Source organism: Schistocerca americana, chromosome 8 (genome assembly GCF_021461395.2).
Source record: "Schistocerca americana isolate TAMUIC-IGC-003095 chromosome 8, iqSchAmer2.1, whole genome shotgun sequence".
NCBI lineage: Eukaryota > Metazoa > Arthropoda > Insecta > Orthoptera > Acrididae > Schistocerca > Schistocerca americana.
In genome coordinates, this window is record NC_060126.1 from 506,442,897 (window position 1) to 506,464,296 (window position 21,400).

The window sequence follows — 21,400 nt, forward strand, 5'->3', positions numbered from 1 at the left end:
TTGGCCGGATTGGAACAGGACTGGCTGGTGTGATTGAACCGCTGACATCGATAGCAACGCGTAGGGTTTGGGACATAAGGGCGAACGGAAATTATCTCATAGCCTGCTTTGATTTTTGATGGGAGTTGAACTTTGTCAAATGTCAAGAAGACAGTGCGGGTTGGAATGATGTTCGAGTCAACCCTTTTCATAACCCGATGAACAGCGGTGACGCCCTGGTCAGCCAGGTAGTGCTGAATTTCTTCGTCAGACAATCCATCGAGGGAGCGTGTATAAACGACTCCACGCGAGGAATTTAAGGTACGGTGCGGTTCCACCCGGACAGGGAAGGTGTGGAGCAGAGAAGTACGCAGCAATTTTTGAGCCTGGAGGGCACTGTGTGTTTCTAACAACAGGGTACCATTCCGTAATCTGGAACAAGACTTTACAGGACCCGCAATTGCGTCGACACCTTTCTGAATAATGAAAGGGTTGACCGCGGAAAAGTCGTGACCTTCGTCAGACCGAGAAACAACAAGGAACTGTGGCAACGATGGAAGAACCGTCTGTGGCTGAGACTCAGTGAACTTACGTTTGTGAGCAGACATAGTGGAAGGTGAGGAAACCATTGCGGAAGAATCCCCCATGATTACCGGCGTCTCCGATGGCGCGCTCCTCCCTTGTGGGGGCCCTCACCGAGGGCACACCCGCCTTAGGTGATTGTTCACACCTCCCGACAAACGGACGGAGGGACCAATCGACACTTTCGGAAGGTATCAGCTCGGGTAATCACCCCTCCCTGGGCCTGGCCTTTACCAGGGGGTACGTACGTGTCCTACCTGTCTACCCGGGGCGGGGAATTACGCGTTACCCCGTCACCGGCTACGCATGGAAGTGCGTGGGTCGGCCTTCAGACACGCACAGGGAGGAAGAAAGAGAAAGGGAAAGGAAAGAAGAGGGGGTCTCAAACGCCGCAGCGGAGAAAAGGGAAAAGAGAAGAGGTAAGGAAAAGAGAAGGACAAAGGAAGGAAGAAGACATACAAGCAAGGAAGAAGAAGAATGCGGTACATTTACAAGCGTCCGTCTCCGGACGTAGGCGCAAACCATACTCCCAGAGGGGGAGAAAGTGAAGGAAAGAGCCAGAGGTGAGGGGGGGGGGGGGTGAAGACAGGGGATGGGGAAGGACGCGGAAAGGGAAGGTATGCAGCCCGGAAAGGAAGGAAGGCCACTTTAGCTCGGGACCCCGTGCTCGCTACGCACGTATCCACAAAAGAGTTGTGGATCCCCTGGGGGGGTTTGGCTAGCCTGTCTGCAAGTTTGTTGCCTGGGATCCGACGTGTCCTGGGGTCCACACAAACACCACTGAACGAAGGGACCGTTCTAGGGGCATAGATGGACTCCTGAATGGATGCTAGCAAAGGATGTCGAGGGTAGCATTGGTCGATAGCTTGTAGGCTGCTCAAGTAATCAGTACACAGGAGAACTGACTCACCAGGGCACGAGAGGATGTGCTCGAGAGCACGCAATATGGCTGCCAGTTCTGCAGTGAATCCACTGCAGCCATCTGGCACAGAGTGCTGTTCAATACGTCCTCCATGGACATACGCAAAGCCTACGTGACCATCAGCCATCGAGCCGTCGGTGTAAACCACTTCACGGTGCCGGTACATGTCGAGAATTGAGAGGAAATGATAGCGGAGAACCGAAGGGTTTACGGAGTCCTTAGGGCCGTGTGAAAGGTCCAGAACAATCTGTGGCCTAGGTGTACACAATGGAGGTGTACGTGAATGGACCTTGAGGAGAGGTGGTAATGGTAAGGACTCCAGTTCAGACAGAAGAGACCAGAAGCGAACTGTACGTAAGCCCTGACCTGGGCTGCTGATGCGTGAGACGAACCGCTGTGGTTGGGAAAATGAAATGGTAATTCGTATGGACAGGAGAACTACAAACGTGTGTAATGTAACTGGTGAGCAGTTGTGAATGCCTAACCTTCAATGGAGGGACTCCGGCCTCCACCAGGACACTTGTCACCGGACTTGTTCTAAAAGCTCCCGTCACTAGGTGAATGCCACAGTGGAGCACTGGATCGAGTAAACGCAATGCTGAGGGTGCTGCCAAACCGTAAGCCAGACTCCCATAGTCAATGTGGGATTGAACGAGGGCTCTGTAGAGCTGCAGTAGCGTAGAGCGATCTGCACCCCAGTGGGTGTTGCTCAGGCAGCGGAGGGCATTGAGGTGCTGCCAGCACTTACACTTAAGTTGACAAAGGTGAGGTAGCCAAGTCAATTGGGTGTCGAAAACCAGTCCTAAGAATCGATATGTCTCCATTACAGTGAGTGGATCATCATTAAGATAAAGTTCTGGTTCCAGATGAACGGTACTACGCCGACAGAAATGCATGACACACGACATCGCGGTTGAAAACTGGAAGCCGTGAGCTAGGGCCCATGACTGCACCTTGTGAATGGCTCCCTGTGGGCGCCGTCAGCAACACCAGTACTGGAGGATCAATACGAAATTCACAAGTCATCTGCATATAGAGGAAAGGAGACCGTTGACCCTACAGCAGCTGCTAGGCCGTTAATGGCCACTAAAAATAAAGATACACTCAATACAGAGCCCTGTGGAACGCCATTCTCCCGAATACGGGGGGAACTGTGGGAGGCACCAATTTGGACAGGGAAAGTACGGATCGACAGGAAGTCTTGGATAAAAATTGGGAGTTGGCCCTGGAGACCCCACTCATACAAAGTGGCAAGGATATTATGTCGCCAGGTCGTGTCGTATGCTTTACGTAAGTCAAAAAAGAAGGCAAGCAGATGTTGGCATCTGGAAAAGGCTGTTCGGATGGCAGACTCGAGGGACACAAGATTATTAGTGGTAGAGCGACCCTGGCAGAAACCACCCTGACATGGAGCCAGTAGGCCACGTGACTCCAGGACCCAACCCAACCGCCGATACACCATACATTCCAGCAGCTTATAAAGAACGTTGGTGAGGCTGATGGGCCAATAGCTACCCACATCAAACGCATTTTTATTGGGTTTTGGCACCGGAATGATGGTGCTCTCCTGCCATTGCGATGGAAAGACACCATCGCACCATATCCGGTTGAAGATGACAAGGAGATGTCGCTTGTAGTCAGACGAGAGATGTTTAATCATCTGACAGTGGATCCGATCCGGCCCAGAAAGTGCATTGTGGCAATGTGCAAGGGCACTGAGGAGCTCCCACACTGTAAATGGGGCGTTTTAGGGTTCACTGCGGCGTATAGTGAACGAAAGGACTTTCCTTTCCATCCACTGTTTGAGGGTGCGAAAGGCTGGGGGTAGTTCTATGATGCAGAGGCTCGAGCATAGAGCTCAGCAAAGTGCTCAGCAATCGCGTCTGCATCGGTAGAGAGCACGCCATTGATGTCAACGCCAAGGACACCTGTTGGGGTCTGGTACCCAAAAAGACATCTGATCTTCACCCAGACTTGGGAAGGTGACATGTGGCACTCAATGGTCGACACGTACCTCTCCCAACACGCTCGTTTCAGTCGTTTTATAAGCTGGCGAACACAGGCACGGAGCCGCTTATAGGCTATTAGGTGCTCTATGGAAGGGTGTCGCGTATGTCACTGTAGAGCTCGCCAACAGTCTTTAATTGACTCAGCGACTTCCGGTGACCACCAAGGGACTGCTTTCGCCGGGGTCACACTCAAAAACAAGGGATCGCGTTTTCCGCCGCAGAAATTATCATTGTAGTGACTCGCTCAATCACAACATCGATAACACTGTGTGGGAGAGATTCAACGGTGACAGCAGAAGTGACGACTTCCCATACTGCCTCGTTTAAAGCCCATCTTGGTAGGCGTCCGTGGGCATGATGCTTGGGGAGCGACAGGAAGATGGGGAAGTGGTCACTACCACTCAGGTCGTCATGTGCTCTCCAGTGGATAGATGGGAGGAGTCCTGGGCTGCAAATTGATAAATCAATGGCCGAGTATCTACCATGAGCCACAATGAAATGTGTGGTGGCCCCAGTATTTAAGAGGCAGAGGCTGAGTTGGGACAGTAAATTTCCGACATCTCTGCCGCGGCCAGTAATTACGGTGCTACCCCACAAGAGGTTATGGGCATTCAAATCTCCCAAAAGTAGGAAAGGTTTAGGGAGTTGATCACTCAGTGCAACCAATACGTTCAGGGGTACCGCACCATCTGGGGGGAGATATCCACTGCACACAGTTATTTCCTGCATCGTCCATATCTGACAGCCACAGTTTCAAGCAGAGTTTGAAGGGGCACACAGGTTCACTACATACAAAGTTCAGGACATAAACGCAAACTCCACCTGACATTCGATTATATTCGCTACGGTTCTTGTAATATTCCCTGTAGCAGTGAAAGGCAGGGGTCTGCAGTGCCGGGAACCATGTTTCCTGGAAGACAATGCAGAAAGCAGGTGTAAAGCTTAACAGTCACCGTAGTTCAGCCAGTTGGTAGAAAAAACTACCGCAGTTCCACTGAACGATTACGGGATTGTGAGACTGGGAAGGCACGAAGCATGCAAGGAGGCAGTCTACACCTCCGAGTCACCTACTGCCACCAGGTGAGTACCTGTGCAATCGACACCCATTGTGTCTGAGGACCCAGTGAGATCTAGGTCCTCAGTGGAAGCCAGAATCTCCACCTCATCCTCAGCAGTGGTGTGAGTGCCACCACAAACCCCTTGGTCTTGGGGGTCTTCATTCTGGATTTCTCTGGCTGGGAGGGCATCACCGAGGCTGATCGTGAACCCGTCTGACCAGCTGCTTTTGGGCACTTCTGCCACTGGCGGGAGTCATCTTTACCACTAGCAGAAACCTGGGAAGGGAGTGACCCAAGGGACCCCTTCCTAGCAAGAGGAGCTACAGAAGACGTACGCTTCTCTGGATGAGAAGTGGGGACTAGTATTCCTGAGGGTTGGGGGGAAAGTGCTCCTCCTAAGGTAGGTGATAAAGGAGGGAAATGCCCCCCCACCATCAAGAAGGCAGGTGTAGTCTTCCGGCTCTGAGAACTGGCTCGAACACGTGGAACTGACGGGACTACAACTGTTCTCGTAGCGGCGGCATAAGAGAAGGTCATAGCCACAGGATGTAGGCACTCAAATTTCCTCTCAGCCTGAGTGTACGTTAGTCGGTCCAGGGTCTTGTATTCCACAGTTTTCCTTTCTTGCTGTAAAATCCTGCAGTCTGGTGAGCAAGGGGAATGATGCTCTCCGCAGTTGACACAGGTGGGAGGCAGGGCAAATGGAGTATTGGGATGGGACAGACATCCACAATCTCGACATGTGATGCTGGAAGTACAGCAGGAAGACACGTGCCCGAACTTCCAGCACTTAAAGCACCAAATTGGGGGACGGATATATGGCTTGACATCACAGCGATAGACCATCACCTCGACATTCTCGGGTACTGTGTCACTCTCGAAGACCAAGTTGAAGGCACCGGTGGCAACGTGATTATCCCTCGGACCCCGACTGATGTGCCGGATGAAACGAACTCCTCGTCGCTCTAAGTGGGTGTGCAGCTTGTCGTCAGACTGCAGAAGGAGGTCCCTGTGGAATATAATACCCTGGACCATATTTAAGCTCTTATGAGGCGTGATGGTAATGGAAACATCCCCCAGCTTGTCACAAGTGAGTAATACCCTTGACTGGGCAGAGGATGCTGTTTTTATCAAGACTCACCCTGACCGCATTTTGGACAAGCTCTCCACCTCCCCAAACTTGTCCTCTGAATGCTACCTCCCCAAACTTGTCCTCTAAATGCTCTACAAATAACTGAGGCTTCATCAAGACAAAGGAGTCCCCGTCAGCTGTCGTACATACGAGGTACCGGGGCAAATAAGGTTCACTGTCATCCTCAGCCTGACATCCCTCCCACGGTCTGGCCACGGAGGGGAACGATTTAGGGTCATACTTCCTCGCATTGTACTGAGACTCGGAATGCTTAGAGATTGCTGGTGTTTGATCACCAGCGAGTGATGACGTGGTACGCTTCATCGAGCGTCACCCAGCATGATGCCACCCACTCCGACCAGGTGCCCTCCACACGGATGCCACCCAGCCGCACAAAGGCCACCTGGCAGGATGGCCACTGCCAGGAGTCCCGATGCCCCAGGGTGACGGGCATCTACTCTTCGGCATATGTGGGGAGTTAACAGTACAGACATCAGCAGAGCAATCCCTGTGTAGTCAGGGGACTACATCCAACAGGGTACATGGTGGCCACACCACAACGGACTGGCTACCGTGCTGGATACGAGGTGCAAATAATTCCACGGTCATCGACAGTATAGGAAACGACACTACATAGTGGGTGGAGGAAATCGCACCCAGGAAGGTGTCCTCACTCAAGAGATGGAGGACGAGTTGGACTGCAATGCCACGACGAGAAAGTGGGCTAAAGATCTCAATGCACAATGGACACGGCGCAATGTGTAAGGCACCCTTCCCAAATTGGCTCGCTCTGAAATGGAGGTCAAACCCCGCATGGGACCATCACATAAAGGCCGAAAGATGTGAGACACTTTTAGTTGCCTCTTACGACAGGCAGGAACACCTCAAGCCTATTCTCACCCCCAGACCCGCAGGGGGAAAACCCAATTTGTTTGTGTGTGTGTGTGAAGGGGAGGGGGGGGGGGGGGGGCGCACGCGTGCACCATCTCCTGCCCCAGTACCCCCATCCAATTTGGGGCCCCCCATTAGCTAGCCTAGTTGTGTGCTGCCATCTCACGCCCTAGTCCGTGAAATTGCAAGCCCAGCTGTCAGCCACCTGCCTCCTCTATCTGCACTCCTAGCCAGCCCACGGACGGCTTCCCACTCTCCCACGAGCTGCTAGACGCTTCCCCTGCAACTCCCTCTCACCCTCCCGCCTCTCTCCATCACTCACCTCAACTCATCTTACCCCACCCCACACCTCGCCCCAGTACAATCACGGTGGGCCAGAAAAGAGCTGGCAGTCAAATGAGTAAAATGTAGGGAGACAGGCATGTGCATGTGTGTGTGTGTGTGTGTGTGTGTGTGTGTGTGTGTGTGTGTGTGCGTTTTTGCGTGCACGTTTTCCCTACAAGCCTGAAAAAGTAAGTCCCTTTCAAAAGCTAGCAAAGCTCTGTACCTTTTGTTTGTGTACCTATCGATGACACAGCGCTTCTGCCTTTCAGTGAGTTGTCTGCTTTATTCCTAAATAATTCTTAATTCTCAACCTGAACTTTCTGTACATTATTACAACTGTGAGTATAACTTTTTTAATAAACTATATTAGAATCATCACTTTTCTTTAGATGATACAGATAATGTGCCACAACTGGAATGAGAAAACAATGTTTCCCTCAAATTCATATGTTTCCAGTATACTCATGACTTGCAGGCACATCCAACTTCCTACTTCTTAATATCTTTCTGCTCATAAATACAGACATCAATTAAAACATGAATTGTGCTTATGTATGGTAAAAATTTGTATTGTATTCTACACTCCTGGAAATGGAAAAAAGAACACATTGACACCGGTGTGTCAGACCCACCATACTTGCTCCGCACACTGCGAGAGGGCTGTACAAGCAATGACCACACGCACGGCACAGCGGACACACCAGGAACCGCGGTGTTGGCCGTCGAATGGCGCTAGCTGCGCAGCATTTGTGCACCGCCGCCGTCAGTGTCAGCCAGTTTGCCGTGGCATACGGAGCTCCATCGCAGTCTTTAACACTGGTAGCATGCCGCGACAGCGTGGACGTGAACCGTATGTGCAGTTGACGGACTTTGAGCGAGGGCGTATAGTGGGCATGCGGGAGGCCGGGTGGACGTACCGCCGAATTGCTCAACACGTGGGGCGTGAGGTCTCCACAGTACATCGATGTTGTCGCCAGTGGTCGGCGGAAGGTGCACGTGCCCGTCGACCTGGGACCGGACCGCAGCGACGCACGGATGCAGGCCAATAGGATCCTACGCAGTGCCGTAGGGGACCGCACCGCCACTTCCCAGCAAATTAGGGACACTGTTGCTCCTGGGGTATCGGCGAGGACCATTCGCAACCGTCTCCATGAAGCTGGGCTACGGTCCCGCACACCGTTAGGCCGTCTTCCGCTCACGCCCCAACATCGTGCAGCCCGCCTCCAGTGGTGTCGCAACAGGCGTGAATGGAGGGACGAATGGAGACGTGTAGTCTTCAGCGATGAGAGTCGCTTCTGCCTTGGTGCCAATGATGGTCGTATGCGTGTTTGGCGCCGTGCAGGTGAGCGCCACAATCAGGACTGCATACGACCGAGGCACACAGGGCCAACACCCAGCATCATGGTGTGGGGAGCAATCTCCTACACTGGCCGTACACCACTGGTGATCGTCGAGGGGACACTGAATAGTGCACGGTACATCCAAACCGTCATCGAACCCATCGTTCTACCATTCCTAGACCGGCAAGGGAACTTGCTGTTCCAACAGGACAATGCACGTCCGTATGTATCCCGTGCCACCCAACGTGCTCTAGAAGGTGTAAGTCAACTACCCTGGCCAGCAAGATCTCCGGATCTGTCCCCCATTGAGCATGTTTGGGACTGGATGAAGCGTCGTCTCACGCGGTCTGCACGTCCAGCACGAACGCTGGTCCAACTGAGGCGCCAGGTGGAAATGGCATGGCAAGCCGTTCCACAGGACTACATCCAGCATCTCTACGATCGTCTCCATGGGAGAATAGCAGCCTGCATTGCTGCGAAAGGTGGATATACACTGTACTAGTGCCGACATTGTGCATGCTCTGTTGCCTGTGTCTATGTGCCTGTGGTTCTGTCAGTGTGATCATGTGATGTATCTGACCCCAGGAATGTGTCAATAAAGTTTCCCCTTCCTGGGACAATGAATTCACGGTGTTCTTATTTCAATTTCCAGGAGTGTACTTCCATCTTGTAAATTTACCCTCAGCCATTGACGTGAGCAGTTACCTCAACCACTCTGCAGTACTTGTGGCTGGCTCCCACACACTATTATGCTGAGCTAGGGACACCACCACAGTATTGCTGACTGAAAGAAGTCAACTTTCTCCATAAACCCGCCAATGGGAAGACCCGGTGCCACCATCTGAGGTAGACGAGGTTTCGGCGAGGTAGCGGTCGCAACAGTGGCTCCTCTCTTGCTGTCAGCTTCCTTACCCTCTGGATGTGAACACCAGTCCTCCTCACTGACAGTGAAATGCTCTTTCTAGTCAGGACCGTGCGTGGTTCACTCTACAGCCATAGCCAGTTTCTGTGAATATTGCACCCCTTTGTGGTAATTCTTGGGGATAATTCCATTTTTCTCTGATTCCTAGCATTTCTCATATTATGTGTAAGAATAGCCTCCCAGATACCCGCCTGAGCTCCTGATACCATTCTGACCGTGTACACTTATCAGTCATTGGTTGTTAAGTATCTACAACTGCACTTATATGCAATTACAAAGTACAAATTGAAAATATAATGTAATTGGATATCTAAAAAGTCTGCTCACCAAGTGGCAGGAGAACACAAATATAAAAGGTATTACGTATGCAAGCTTTCGGAGCTAGTGGCTCCTCCTTCCCGCAGAAGGTTTGAAGGGAAAAGAAGATAGGTGATTGAAACGCACTGGTGAGGTTTAGGAAAATGGGCAGAGTTCGGAAAAGTTGCCCGCAACACTGGGTTGGGAGAGACTTACTCGATGGAATTAGAAGTAAGACTCCCCAGGCATGGGTTCTGGGTGACTTTTCTGCACTGTACCCCTTTCACTGAGCCTCTCCAGTCCTTTCCCTTCACCCCTCTTTCTTCCCCTTCAACCATTCTGCCAGAAAAGGAGCCACTGGCTCTGAAAGCCTGCATGCGTAATACCTTTTATATTTGTGTTCTCCTGCCACCGCCAATTTATCTATCCAATTACATTACAATAAAATAATGAAAACGAAAGTTACCACTCATTATATAGTGGAGATGCTGAGTTGCAGATAGGCACAACAAAAAAGACTGTCACAATATAAGGTTTTGGCCGACAAGGTGCTCATCAAAAATAAGACAAAAAACACACACACACACACACACACACACACACACACAAGACAGCAACTTTCCTTTTCATAATACTGTTACATTCCATCCTGGATTTTCCATAGTTTAGTTACATTACAAAGTACAAAATGAGTATTACAAATATTTATTACCTTCTGTGGAATAAATGGATCCAGAGTTCCTTTTCGGATCCAAAATCCTTCAACACAAACATACAAGTTCTCTTTCGCAGGTACTGGCAACTGTCTGTTTAATTCATTTCCAGTGTCTTTTTTACCTGACAGCACAGCACTGCAAATTCCAACACAATTTGAATGAATAGGAAATCAAAGTCATAAGTACTACAAATATAGAAAACTCCCAAAAGAAGAAAATAAACAATGCTTATAATGTAAAAGTCACCAGAAAACAAGGTTTCGAATAAAAAAAAAAAAAAAAAAAAACACACACACACACACACACATTGTGTCTGGAATAACTAGGAAATAAATGGAAGAAATAGCACAGATTGAAATTCTAGAGTACTCCAAATAATGTGTTGCATGTGATGTAAAATCTAAACATCAAAGACAACAGAAAAATGATAAATAACGGAGAAAGTAATGGTAATAACTAACCACACAATGGTAGACAGGCGCATAAACAAGACTGAATAATTTGCTACACAGCAAACTAGTATAAAATACACACACAAACATTCACATGTCCGCAGCTAGACTGTTGTGATGGATTTTACTGGATGGAAAAATGAGGGGATAAGGAGGAAGAAGGGAAAGACTCAGTTGGAGGGAAGGAGTCCACTGGCTGGGAGAGCAAACAACTCAGTGACATACTTCACCAAGGCTTCGACAACCTACATACGCGTCCAGAAATGAGGAACATCTTACCCCCAATGCTTCCTGCCACACCCCATGTGGTACTCCACTGTCCACCGAAAGTACAGAATATTCTTGTCCATCCTTGTACACACGCATCACACGCCTGTGGAAGACTCCTGTGCAAAACCTGTCCTGTGCACCTACAGAACACATCCTACTCCAGTTCCTTCACAGGTATATCCAGTCACAGGCAGAGCCACTACTGCAAGCAATAATGTTGTATACTGAATCAGCTCTGTTGCAGCTCGTGCACGACCTTTTACGTGGTCACGACAACCGACGAGCCGTCCACCAGAATTAATGGCCACCTCAGAGTACTGGCCACGAGCAACTTTCATCACTCAGTGGCTGAATATGCCCAAGAGAACAGCAGGTTAAACTTCAGTGGCTGTTTCACAGTCGCTGCCATCTCACAACCCAAATCGTGTTCTCCAAACTACTGTAATGAGGACTGTTCTTGCACTCCACCCTTTGATCCTGCAGTCCCACTGACCTCAGCCTCCCACATCTTTGTGCACCACACAGCTCTCTCACACCAGGGCTAGTCTGCCAGTGCCAGAGTCCCGTCCTGTGTGACTGTTGCCTTTCCTTTGCAGTCACTGGCCACCGTTCCCCCTCCTGCTTTATTTTTATTATCCCCCAATTCATCCAATACAACACCTCACCACAGTCTAGCTGCAACTTGCTGTCACATTTGGTGTTTCTGCAGGGTAATGTAGGGTACTGCACAATAAAATGCACATCAGGTTGTTATCCTTGTGTTACAGTCAGTTTTTTAAAAAAAATGAAGGTAATGTGCTTTTTCAGCAGTACAGTGCATGTCCACATACGGCAAGTGCGATGCGAGGTTCTCTTTGTGGTGTACAATGACTGCCCCGGCCGACGAGATCACTATATTTCTCACCAAATGAACAAGTACAGGACATGGCGAAATGGGAACTTAAGTCAATCTCCAGAACTGCAAGAACCGTTGACAAACTGCAACAAATGGAGCAAGATGTTTGGGACAATATATTATAGGATGACATTTGGCAACTTCACGATCATTTGCACGTGAGAATATGCAGGTGTGCTGCCGCAGAGGGGGCTACGTAATGAACTGATACGACTGTTTCCTCACCCTTTACTGTGACGAGTTTCATTTGGTCTGCCTTTAGTATCAAATACTCCTACAATGATGAACAAGCTGTCACATTGCTTGTCAATAAAATGGCCTTGTCCTTGAGGGCATTGCCTCCCTCTCCCCCTTCACCCCACCCAGCAGTGTATGTTGTGAGTTGCTTCATTTACTCCTTGCATTATTTAAATTTGACCCAGGACTTCCCCCTCAGCATAAAAGAGAGATGAGAACTTCGTGAGAAATAGAAAGAGTACAACTGCAAATGAAAGGAAATAAAAATGTGTAAAATTTAGTTGTGGAAAAAAAAAGCAAGTGGAGAAAAGGACATATCTTTGAAGCTTTTTAGTGAATCATACCTCACAGCCAATATATACTTTTGGTGGGTCATTTTGCAGTGATTAACAGCAAGCACTTATTTATTCGTTGTCATTGACATAAACACACATTGCCCATTTTCATGCTACAAATATTTTATAAAATCCCTTCTGGATGAAAATGAGTACCACCTGAAATGTATCCAGACAAATAACAAATCATAGAGTGGCTGTTGGTCACCATAACATGTCCATCCAAAAATACACTTTTTTTGAAATAAGCCACACAGTTAATATCTTTACTCATCATTATTCTAAAGTTATTCCACGATTAAATTCTGCACACAGCAAACGGTTTTGTCAAGAGCCATGGAGAAGAAAAAATTAAATCTGAAAACTGCAAGTATGTATCTGTTTTATTCAATGACCAGTTTCAGTTGTAATGACCATCTTCAGATTAATCTGTGTCCCTGAAGTCCTTGCCTTTCCATTAACTTCAAGAATGCAGGTCAATCTCAATATGATCACTACAAATGAAACCTGTTAGTCAAAAAAACAATACCTGCAATCATAGACTGTTGTGGTTTTTACATAATGTCAACCTTTGCATCACTGTTATCTTCAAAGTACTCACATCGCCCTCACCAATGAAAAGCTAAAAGGCCAATGTTAAATAAGTCTTAAAAATTGAACGTAACTGTATTCTCCGTACATGTAATGGTTATGTACTCCATTTATGAGCAATGTGGTCTCGGATTGAGATACCAAAGTGATAACCATAAAATAAAATTATACTTAAGTGAATAGTACACTACAGAAATGCTTTAGTTTTTAGTGATCACTTCAAGTTTTTATAATAGTGTTATTACTTACTCTCTTATAGCTCCCTCGACAACTGGATGAGAATTATAGTCCAGCTGTGTTAAAAAGCTCATACAAAAGGCTTCATACAGAGAACGTGGCACCGACCCACACAGGTTTTTTGCAGCAACAGTCAGAGCTCGGCACAATGTCCGCAAACTGCAACAGGTAATAAGTTGGGACATTATCAGTTAAGAAAATAGCAAAATCACTATGAAAATAAAACTTCCCGGAAGATTAAAACTGTGCCAGAGAGGGACTCAATCCTGCAAACTCTGCCTTTCACGGGCAACTGCTCTACTGAATAAGCTGTCCCAGTACAACTCACAGCTCTACCTCTGCCAGTACCTCATCCCCTACCTTCCAAATTTCACACAATCTCTCCTGCGAAACTTACAGAATGGAGTTTTCATTCTGCAGTTGAGTGTGCTCCGATGTGAAACTTCGTGGCAGATTAAAACTGTGTGTCCGACCAGGACTCAAACCTAGGAACTTTGCCTTTCATGAGGAAGTGAAGCTGTCTAGGCAGATCATGAGTCCTAGATGGATAGTTTGGGCACAGAGCACTTGCCCGAAAAAAAAAGAAAAAAAAAAAACAAATGCATCAGGTTCGAGTTAAAGCTTGGCACGCAGTTTTAATCTGCCAGGATGTTTCAAATCAGTGCACACTCCACTGGAGACTGAAAATTCATTCTGGGAACTTCTCATCTGCAAAGTAGTTTCAAAACATTGCAGGCTCCATTTCAGAGTGAAAGAATCATCATGGAGAAATGAAAATGGCTGGTGGAATAATTTCTACATATTAAGCCATTTCTGAAACAGAGTATATGTGTTTTACATACCATCACAATAAATTTATCATAAACAACAATATTGACCAGTACAGATACAACAAGCAACAAAGAGGAATCTAGTGGTAATTATTGCAATGGAAATAATGTTGTGTGTTATATGGTCTTCAGGAGATCAATCTGAAAGAAGAGGGAAACAGAGTCAAACTATTAAAAAAACTTAACTTTCATTTCTAAGTGAAACATTTTACACTAGCAACACAAACTGGTACAACTCCTAGTCACCAAACATTCTACTTTTCCCTCAAAAGATATCCGTCATATGATTAATGGCATGTAGAACTCCTATCACTTACTTGATACTTTGATACTGTGAAGATGAGATTTGTTTCCGGTTTTTCTGAAGCTTCATTAGTTCTTTTTATCGGATATGCAACAGACACTCTACCACACCCCAAAAATGTTTAATACGAGTAAGACTCAGGCACTGAACAGGCTTTTTCTTTGAATGATGATGCAACAATTCTTCCTTTGTAAGGATAGTGTTAACAGGCAGGTACCAAAAATATGCACATTCAAATATTTGGCATAGTGTAACATGTTTTTTGTCGTCTATAAACTGTTTTCATACACACTTTAATTTGTTTTCTTGTCAGTCAAAGCTGATGGTTTTTACTGAAATTAGTGAAAACGCCCTCAGGCCATTACATCACTTTCAACCAGTTCCACTGTAACCACAAGACTCTCAGATACATAGCATTTGCAGGCACATGCTAGGTTCACCTCGCCCCTTATAAGTAACACTTTTACAGTGTGACAACACATTTCCTGAAAGCCATTTCCACCACTGCTCCACAGACCAATGAGGATATTTACTGGACCCCTCTAAGCCACTTATCTTCAAATGGCTCATTCTTTTATGCTCTTCAATACCTGAGCTGCAAAAACCATTTTGCAATAGTGACATGACTCTCAGTTTTTGAAAGATGCTTTGCAGTTTGGTAGTGACTATGAGTTAATGTCTTGGATTTACCAGAAACATTTATGAGGTTTAGTGTTTCCATGATGTTCACTACACAACCTTCTTCATTTTTTTCTGTTTCATCTGTGGTATGCTCCACTAATGATGGGAAATCATCTACCTACAATTTGGCAATTACTTTTTCTTTTTACTCCGGTATGGGTGCCATTCCTCTCACCCCAAACATCAACAACTACTCCATAGTGAGAAATTTTTGTGCAGTATTTGTCTGCAAACTGTGCAAATTTTGCTCTGTGTAGCTGTATCTTAGTTATTTGTGTGTGAGAGAGATGAGGAACAAGCCTTGTGGACTACCATCCTGCTAGACACCTATACAAGTGTGAAAAACTGACTAAAAACCACACACAGTTTGGCTGGTGTGCCAGGCCATCTGCCATTAATCTGGAGGGCATATCTGTTCTGGGCATGGCTCACATTCATATCTCCAAAGCCATCTTTTTTTCAATTATATTAACAAATCATATTTTCACATCACACTGATATCGCTTTTTAAAAAATGTAACTCCTATGAAATATCTATGGCAGAATGAAAATCTCATTCTGGAAACATCCCCCAGGCTGTGGCTAAGCCATGTCTCCACAATATCTTTTCTACCAGGAATGCTAGTTCTGCAAGGTTCGCAGGAGAGCTACTGTGAAGTTTGTAAAGTAGGAGACGAGGTACTGGTGGAAGTAAAGTTGTGAGGACGGGGTGAGAGTCATGCTTGGGTAGCTCAGATGGTACAGCACTTGCCCACGAAAGGCAAAGGTCCCGAGTTCGAGTCTCGATCCGGCACACAGTTTTGATCTGCCAGGAAGCTTCATATCAGCACACACTCCGCTGCAGAGTGAAAATCTCATTCTATGAACTCAGCTGTTCCTCTATGCTTAGTCACTCTGACAGAACACACTCCCATAATGTTGACAAACTGTTCTCATGCAGGTATACGCTCAGATGGAAAATCCACCGTTACACAGTGCACATCCAGTGGATCATTCAGGAAACATGCAGCCACTATATCTTTCTGTCATAACATAAACATGCTCACCTTGGGTCTAAGGATGGACATTATTTTATACTTTATCAAATTTACATCTTTCCTGGTGCATCTTTGTTCCTCCATGCTACTTATTTACTCAAACATATAACATTATCATTTGATTAATGGAAAATCTCATATAAAGATGTGAAACAAATACTAACAAAGAGATAGAGGGGCTGGCCAGTACTTACCTCAGCTCAGTACAGCCGATAGATACACATAAAACAGAACCGAAAATTTGCGTTCCAAGCTTTCGGAACAAATGTTCCTTCATCGCGGAGGAGAGAGGGGAAAGAAAGGGAAGAAGGGAAAGGAGATTCAGTTACTCACAACCCAGGTTATGAAGCAACAGGGAAAGGAAAATAGGGAGGGTAGCAAGGATGGAGGCATGGTTGTCAGAGGGAAGCCAAAGATATTCTACTGTAAGTACTGTGCCAGCTTCAAACCAAAGAGGATGCATACAGAAGTAAAGAGGTATATAGTATAAAGATAAACACAACTATGTAGGATGAAAAGATGCGTGAATGGCTAAAGAGGAAAGGGAAAGAGGATAAGACTGAAGAGTAAATGGGAGTGAGGTTGTTTAACGTAGGTTCACTCCAGGGGGATGGCGGGATGAAAGGATGTGTTGGAGTGCAAGTTCCCATCTCCGCAGTTCAGAGGGACTGGTGTTGGGTGGGAGAAGCCAAATAGCACACACGGTGTAGCAGGTTCCTACGTCCCTAGAATTATGCTGGAGGGCATGCTCCGCTACTGGGTATTGGGCATCCCCTAGGCGGACAGTTCGTCTGTGTCCGTTCATGCGCTCAGCCAGTTTAGTTGTTGTCATGCCGATGTAAAAGGCTGTGCAGTGCAGGCATGTCAGTTGATAAATGACATGTGTAGTTTTACACGTGGCCCTGTCTTGAATTGCATATGTTTTACCAGTAGCGGGGCTCGAGTAGGTGGTTGTGGGGGGATGCATGGGGCAGGTTTTGCTGCGGGGTCGGTTACAGGGGTAGGAACCGCTGGGTAGAGAAGGTAGTCTGGGAATATTGTAGGGTTTAACAAGGATGTTACGGAGGTTAGGGGGGCGACGAAAAGCAACTCTGGGTGGTGTGGGGAGAATTTTGTCAAGGGATGATCTCATTTCAGGGGTTGACTTGAGAAAGTCATATCCCTGGCGGAGTAATTTGTTGATGTTTTTGAGGCCAGGATAATATTGGGTGACAAGGGGGATGCTTCTGTGTGGTCTGGGGGTAGGAACATTGTTGTTGGACGGGGAGGAATGTATTGCTCGGGAAATCTGTTTGTGGACAAGGTCTGCAGGATAGTTGCGGGAGAGGAAAGCACTGGTAAGGTTATTGGTGTAATTGTTGAGGGATTCGTCACTGGAGCAGATACGTTTGCCACGAATACCTAGGCTGTAGGGAAGGGAGCGTTTGATGTGGAAAGGATGGCAGCTATCAAAGTGAAGGTACTGTTGTTTGTTTGTGGGTTTGATATGGACAGAGGTGTGGATGTGAGCTTCAACAAGATGAAGGTCAACATCCAGGAAGGTGGCTAGGGTTTTGGAGAAGGACCAGGTGAAATTCAGATTCGAAAAGGAGTTGAGGTTATGGAGGAAATTAAGGAGTGTTTCTTCACCATGAGTCCAGACCACAAAGATGTCATCTATAAACCTATACCAGGCCAGGGGAAGCAGCTGTTGGGTCTTCAGGAAAGCCTCCTCCATGCGGCCCATGAAGAGGTTGGCATAGGACGGAGCAATCCTGGTTCCCATGGCCGTTCCCCTGATTTGTTTGTAGGTCTGGCCTTCAAAAGTGAAGTAATTATGGGTGAGGATGAAGTTGGTAAGTGTGATAAGGAACGAGGTTTTTGGAAGATCTTCGGGTGGGCGTTGGGAGAGGTAGTGCTCAAGGGCAGAGAGACTATGGGTATGTGGGATGTTTGTGTAAAGGGATGTAGCATCTATGGTGACAAGAAAGGTTTCAGGTGGGAGAGGGGTGGGAATGGATTTGAGGCGTTCTAGGAAGTGGTTTGTGTCTTTGATGTAGGATGGGAGTCTGCGGGTGATAGGTTGGAGGTGCTGGTCTACCAGAGCTGAGATACGTTCGGTTGAGGCTTTGAAGCCTGCTACAATGGGACGGCCAGGATGGTTCTCTTTGTGGATTTTGGGTAATAGGTAGAAGGTAGGGGTACGTGGCTCAGGTGGAGTGAGTAAGTCTATGGAAGCCGTTGTGAGGCCTTGTGAGGGACCTTGGATTTTTAGGATGTTTTGCAGGTCAGTCTGGATGGAGGGAATGGGATCCTGGGTAACAGCTTTGTAGGTTGAGGTGTCGGAGAGTTGACGCAGTCCTTCTGCCACATACTCCACACGGTCAAGTACAACAGTTGTGGAGCCTTTATCTGCCGGGAGGATGACAATAGAGCGGTCTATTTTCAGCTCCTTAATGGCACGGGACTCAGCTGGGGTGATGTTGGGGGTTGTCGGGATGTTCTTCAAGAAGGACTGGGAGGCAACACTGGATGTGAGGAATTCCTGAAATGTCTGCAAGGGATGGTTTTGGGGGAGGGGAGGAGGATCCCTTTGAGAAGGCAGTCGGAACTGTTCTAGACAGGGTTCAACACTGGGTAAGTATTTGGGGGCTGTGTTTGGGTAGTGAAGTGATATTTCCAGTTGAGGTTCCGGGTAAATGAGAGGAGATCTTTAACCAGGACAGTGTGGTTGAATTTAGGCGTGGGGCTAAAGGTTGAGCCTTTTGATAGAACAGATGTCTCTGGAGGAGAGGGGGATCTGGATGAGAGGTTTAGGACTGAATTGGGACTACCCCCAGACCACACAGAAGCATCCCCCTTGTCACCCAATATTATCCTGGCCTCAAAAACATCAACAAATTACTCCGCCAGGGATACGACTTTCTCAAGTCAACCCCTGAAATGAGATCATCCCTTGACAAAATTCTCCCCACACCACCCAGAGTTGCTTTTCGTCGCCCCCCCTAACCTCCGTAACATCCTTGTTAAACCCTACAATATTCCCAGACTACCTTCTCTACCCAGCGGTTCCTACCCCTGTAACCGACCCCGCCGCAAAACCTGCCCCATGCATCCCCCCACAACCACCTACTACAGCCCCGCTACTGGTAAAACATACGCAATTCAAGGCAGGGCCACGTGTAAAACTACACATGTCATTTATCAACTGACATGCCTGCACTGCACAGCCTTTTACATCGGCATGACAACAACTAAACTGGCTGAGCGCATGAACGGACACAGACGAACTGTCCGCCTAGGGGATGCCCAATACCCAGTAGCGGAGCATGCCCTCCAGCATAATTCTAGGGACGTAGGAACCTGCTACACCGTGTGTGCTATTTGGCTTCTCCCACCCAACACCAGTCCCTCTGAACTGCGGAGATGGGAACTTGCACTCCAACACATCCTTTCATCCCGCCATCCCCCTGGAGTGAACCTACGTTAAACAACCTCACTCCCATTTACTCTTCAGTCTTATCCTCTTTCCCTTTCCTCTTTAGCCATTCACGCATCTTTTCATCCTACATAGTTGTGTTTATCTTTATACTATATACCTCTTTACTTCTGTATGCATCCTCTTTGGTTTGAAGCTGGCACAGTACTTACAGTAGAATATCTTTGGCTTCCCTCTGACAACCATGCCTCCATCCTTGCTACCCTCCCTATTTTCCTTTCCCTGTTGCTTCATAACCTGGGTTGTGAGTAACTGAATCTCCTTTCCCTTCTTCCCTTTCTTTCCCCTCTCTCCTCCGCGATGAAGGAACATTTGTTCCGAAAGCTTGGAACGCAAATTTTCGGTTCTGTTTTATGTGTATCTATCGGCTGTACTGAGCTGAGGTAAGTACTGGCCAGCCCCTCTATCTCTTTGTTAACATTATCATTTGCTTTATATGTTTTTAAGATTTAAGATTAGGGTACTATTTTTACAAATAACATATGTTTCCAAGATTTAGGATTAATATATCATTTTTACAAATAACAGAATATAATAATAAAGTAAGAAAAAATAACTATTGTCTTGTGTGGGCAGTGACACACTAATCATTATCTCCTTTTACACTTCACAGCAACATGGGACAGTTACAAATCTTTCCATCTATTTTGGTTTGGCGACTGTTTTGTTTTGTTTTGTTTTGTTTTGTTTTGTTTTGTTTTGTTTTAGAGTGCAAAACCAACTAAGGTCATAAGCGCCCATGTCAGAACCTCAACACAGTAATACAAAAAAAGGATTAAAAAATTACTACACGTTAAGCGCAGCCAGTGAGAGGAAAGAGAGCTAAGAACAAGGACTTCCTTTTGGAGAAAGGCCCACAAATATGCTGTAGACACACTGGGGTCCTGAACTAAAGATTAAATAATGTCCACTGCTATACTGCTATGACAGATAAAAAGTAAAATGTGGTTGACAGGTCGTTCGTAAAAATGCCCAATAACTCAGAAGGCAAATATACATTGAAATGTAAGTGGTTAAAAAAAAAGGGCATTCGGTCAGGAAATGGCACACTATCAAAGGTTGATGACAATGAGCACAAGGTGGTGAGGGATCACCACTTAACAAATGATGACGGCTAAAATGACAGTGCCCAAAATGTGACCCAGCTAAAATGATCTCCTCATGGCGTGAGGGCCGAGAGGGGGTCAGCCAAGCCTCTGGGGGAGGTTTAATCCCCCGGAGCATGTTCCCATGAACAGAAGACCAGTGGTGACACGAAAGTGACATCACCTTCTGACAGACAGCAACACGGAGATAATAGGATGGAATGGAAGAACTTGGTAGCCGAGGTAGGAGGAATGCAGCCTTGGCAGCAGGATTAGCAGATTCGTTTCCCATCAGACCGACGAGACCGGGAACCCACACGAACATCACATCATCTCCCTCAGGAGTGAGCAAGTGGAGGTTTTCTTCAACCTGTTGCATTAAAGAATGGACTGTGTACAGCACACAGAGGCTCTAAAGGGCACTGAGAGAATCAGAGAATATGACAGAATTGAAAAGCCTGTGTCAGCAGCTGTATTGCGTTGCCTGATATAGGGTGAAGAGCTCTGCAATAAATATTGAGCAGTGTGCTGGAAGCCAATACCAAAAATTGTCAGTGCCAACGGTGAAGGCACACCCGACGCCACAGTCAGTCCAAGAGCCATCATATACGCAAAGGTACTATTACTAAGTTCCGTGTGAAGGTCGAGAAACTTACAGTGATTGGGGAATGGACCTCAGTCCCAAAGAGTCGCTAGAGACTGGCTCACACGATGGAAGAGGAAGTGGCATGAACTGTTAAAAGGACTAGTAAATAAAATCCAGCTAGGTTGCTATAGGCTGCAATGACACCGCACA

The 21,400-nt window shown here is 47.0% G+C and overlaps 1 protein-coding gene across 1 annotated transcript in view; it reads right to left on the reverse strand.

Moving 5' to 3' along the window:
* The window catches only part of LOC124545945 (midasin-like), a 202,792-nt gene that overhangs the window by 104,788 nt on the left and 76,604 nt on the right, over nucleotides 1–21,400 (reverse strand). Inside the window, exons 16-17 of the mRNA XM_047124906.1 lie at nucleotides 13,202–13,348; nucleotides 10,169–10,307 (exon numbers count right to left, since the gene is read on the reverse strand). Of these exons, the coding sequence (XP_046980862.1) occupies nucleotides 10,169–10,307; nucleotides 13,202–13,348 (286 nt within the window). The remainder of the gene's footprint in view (nucleotides 1–10,168; nucleotides 10,308–13,201; nucleotides 13,349–21,400) is intronic.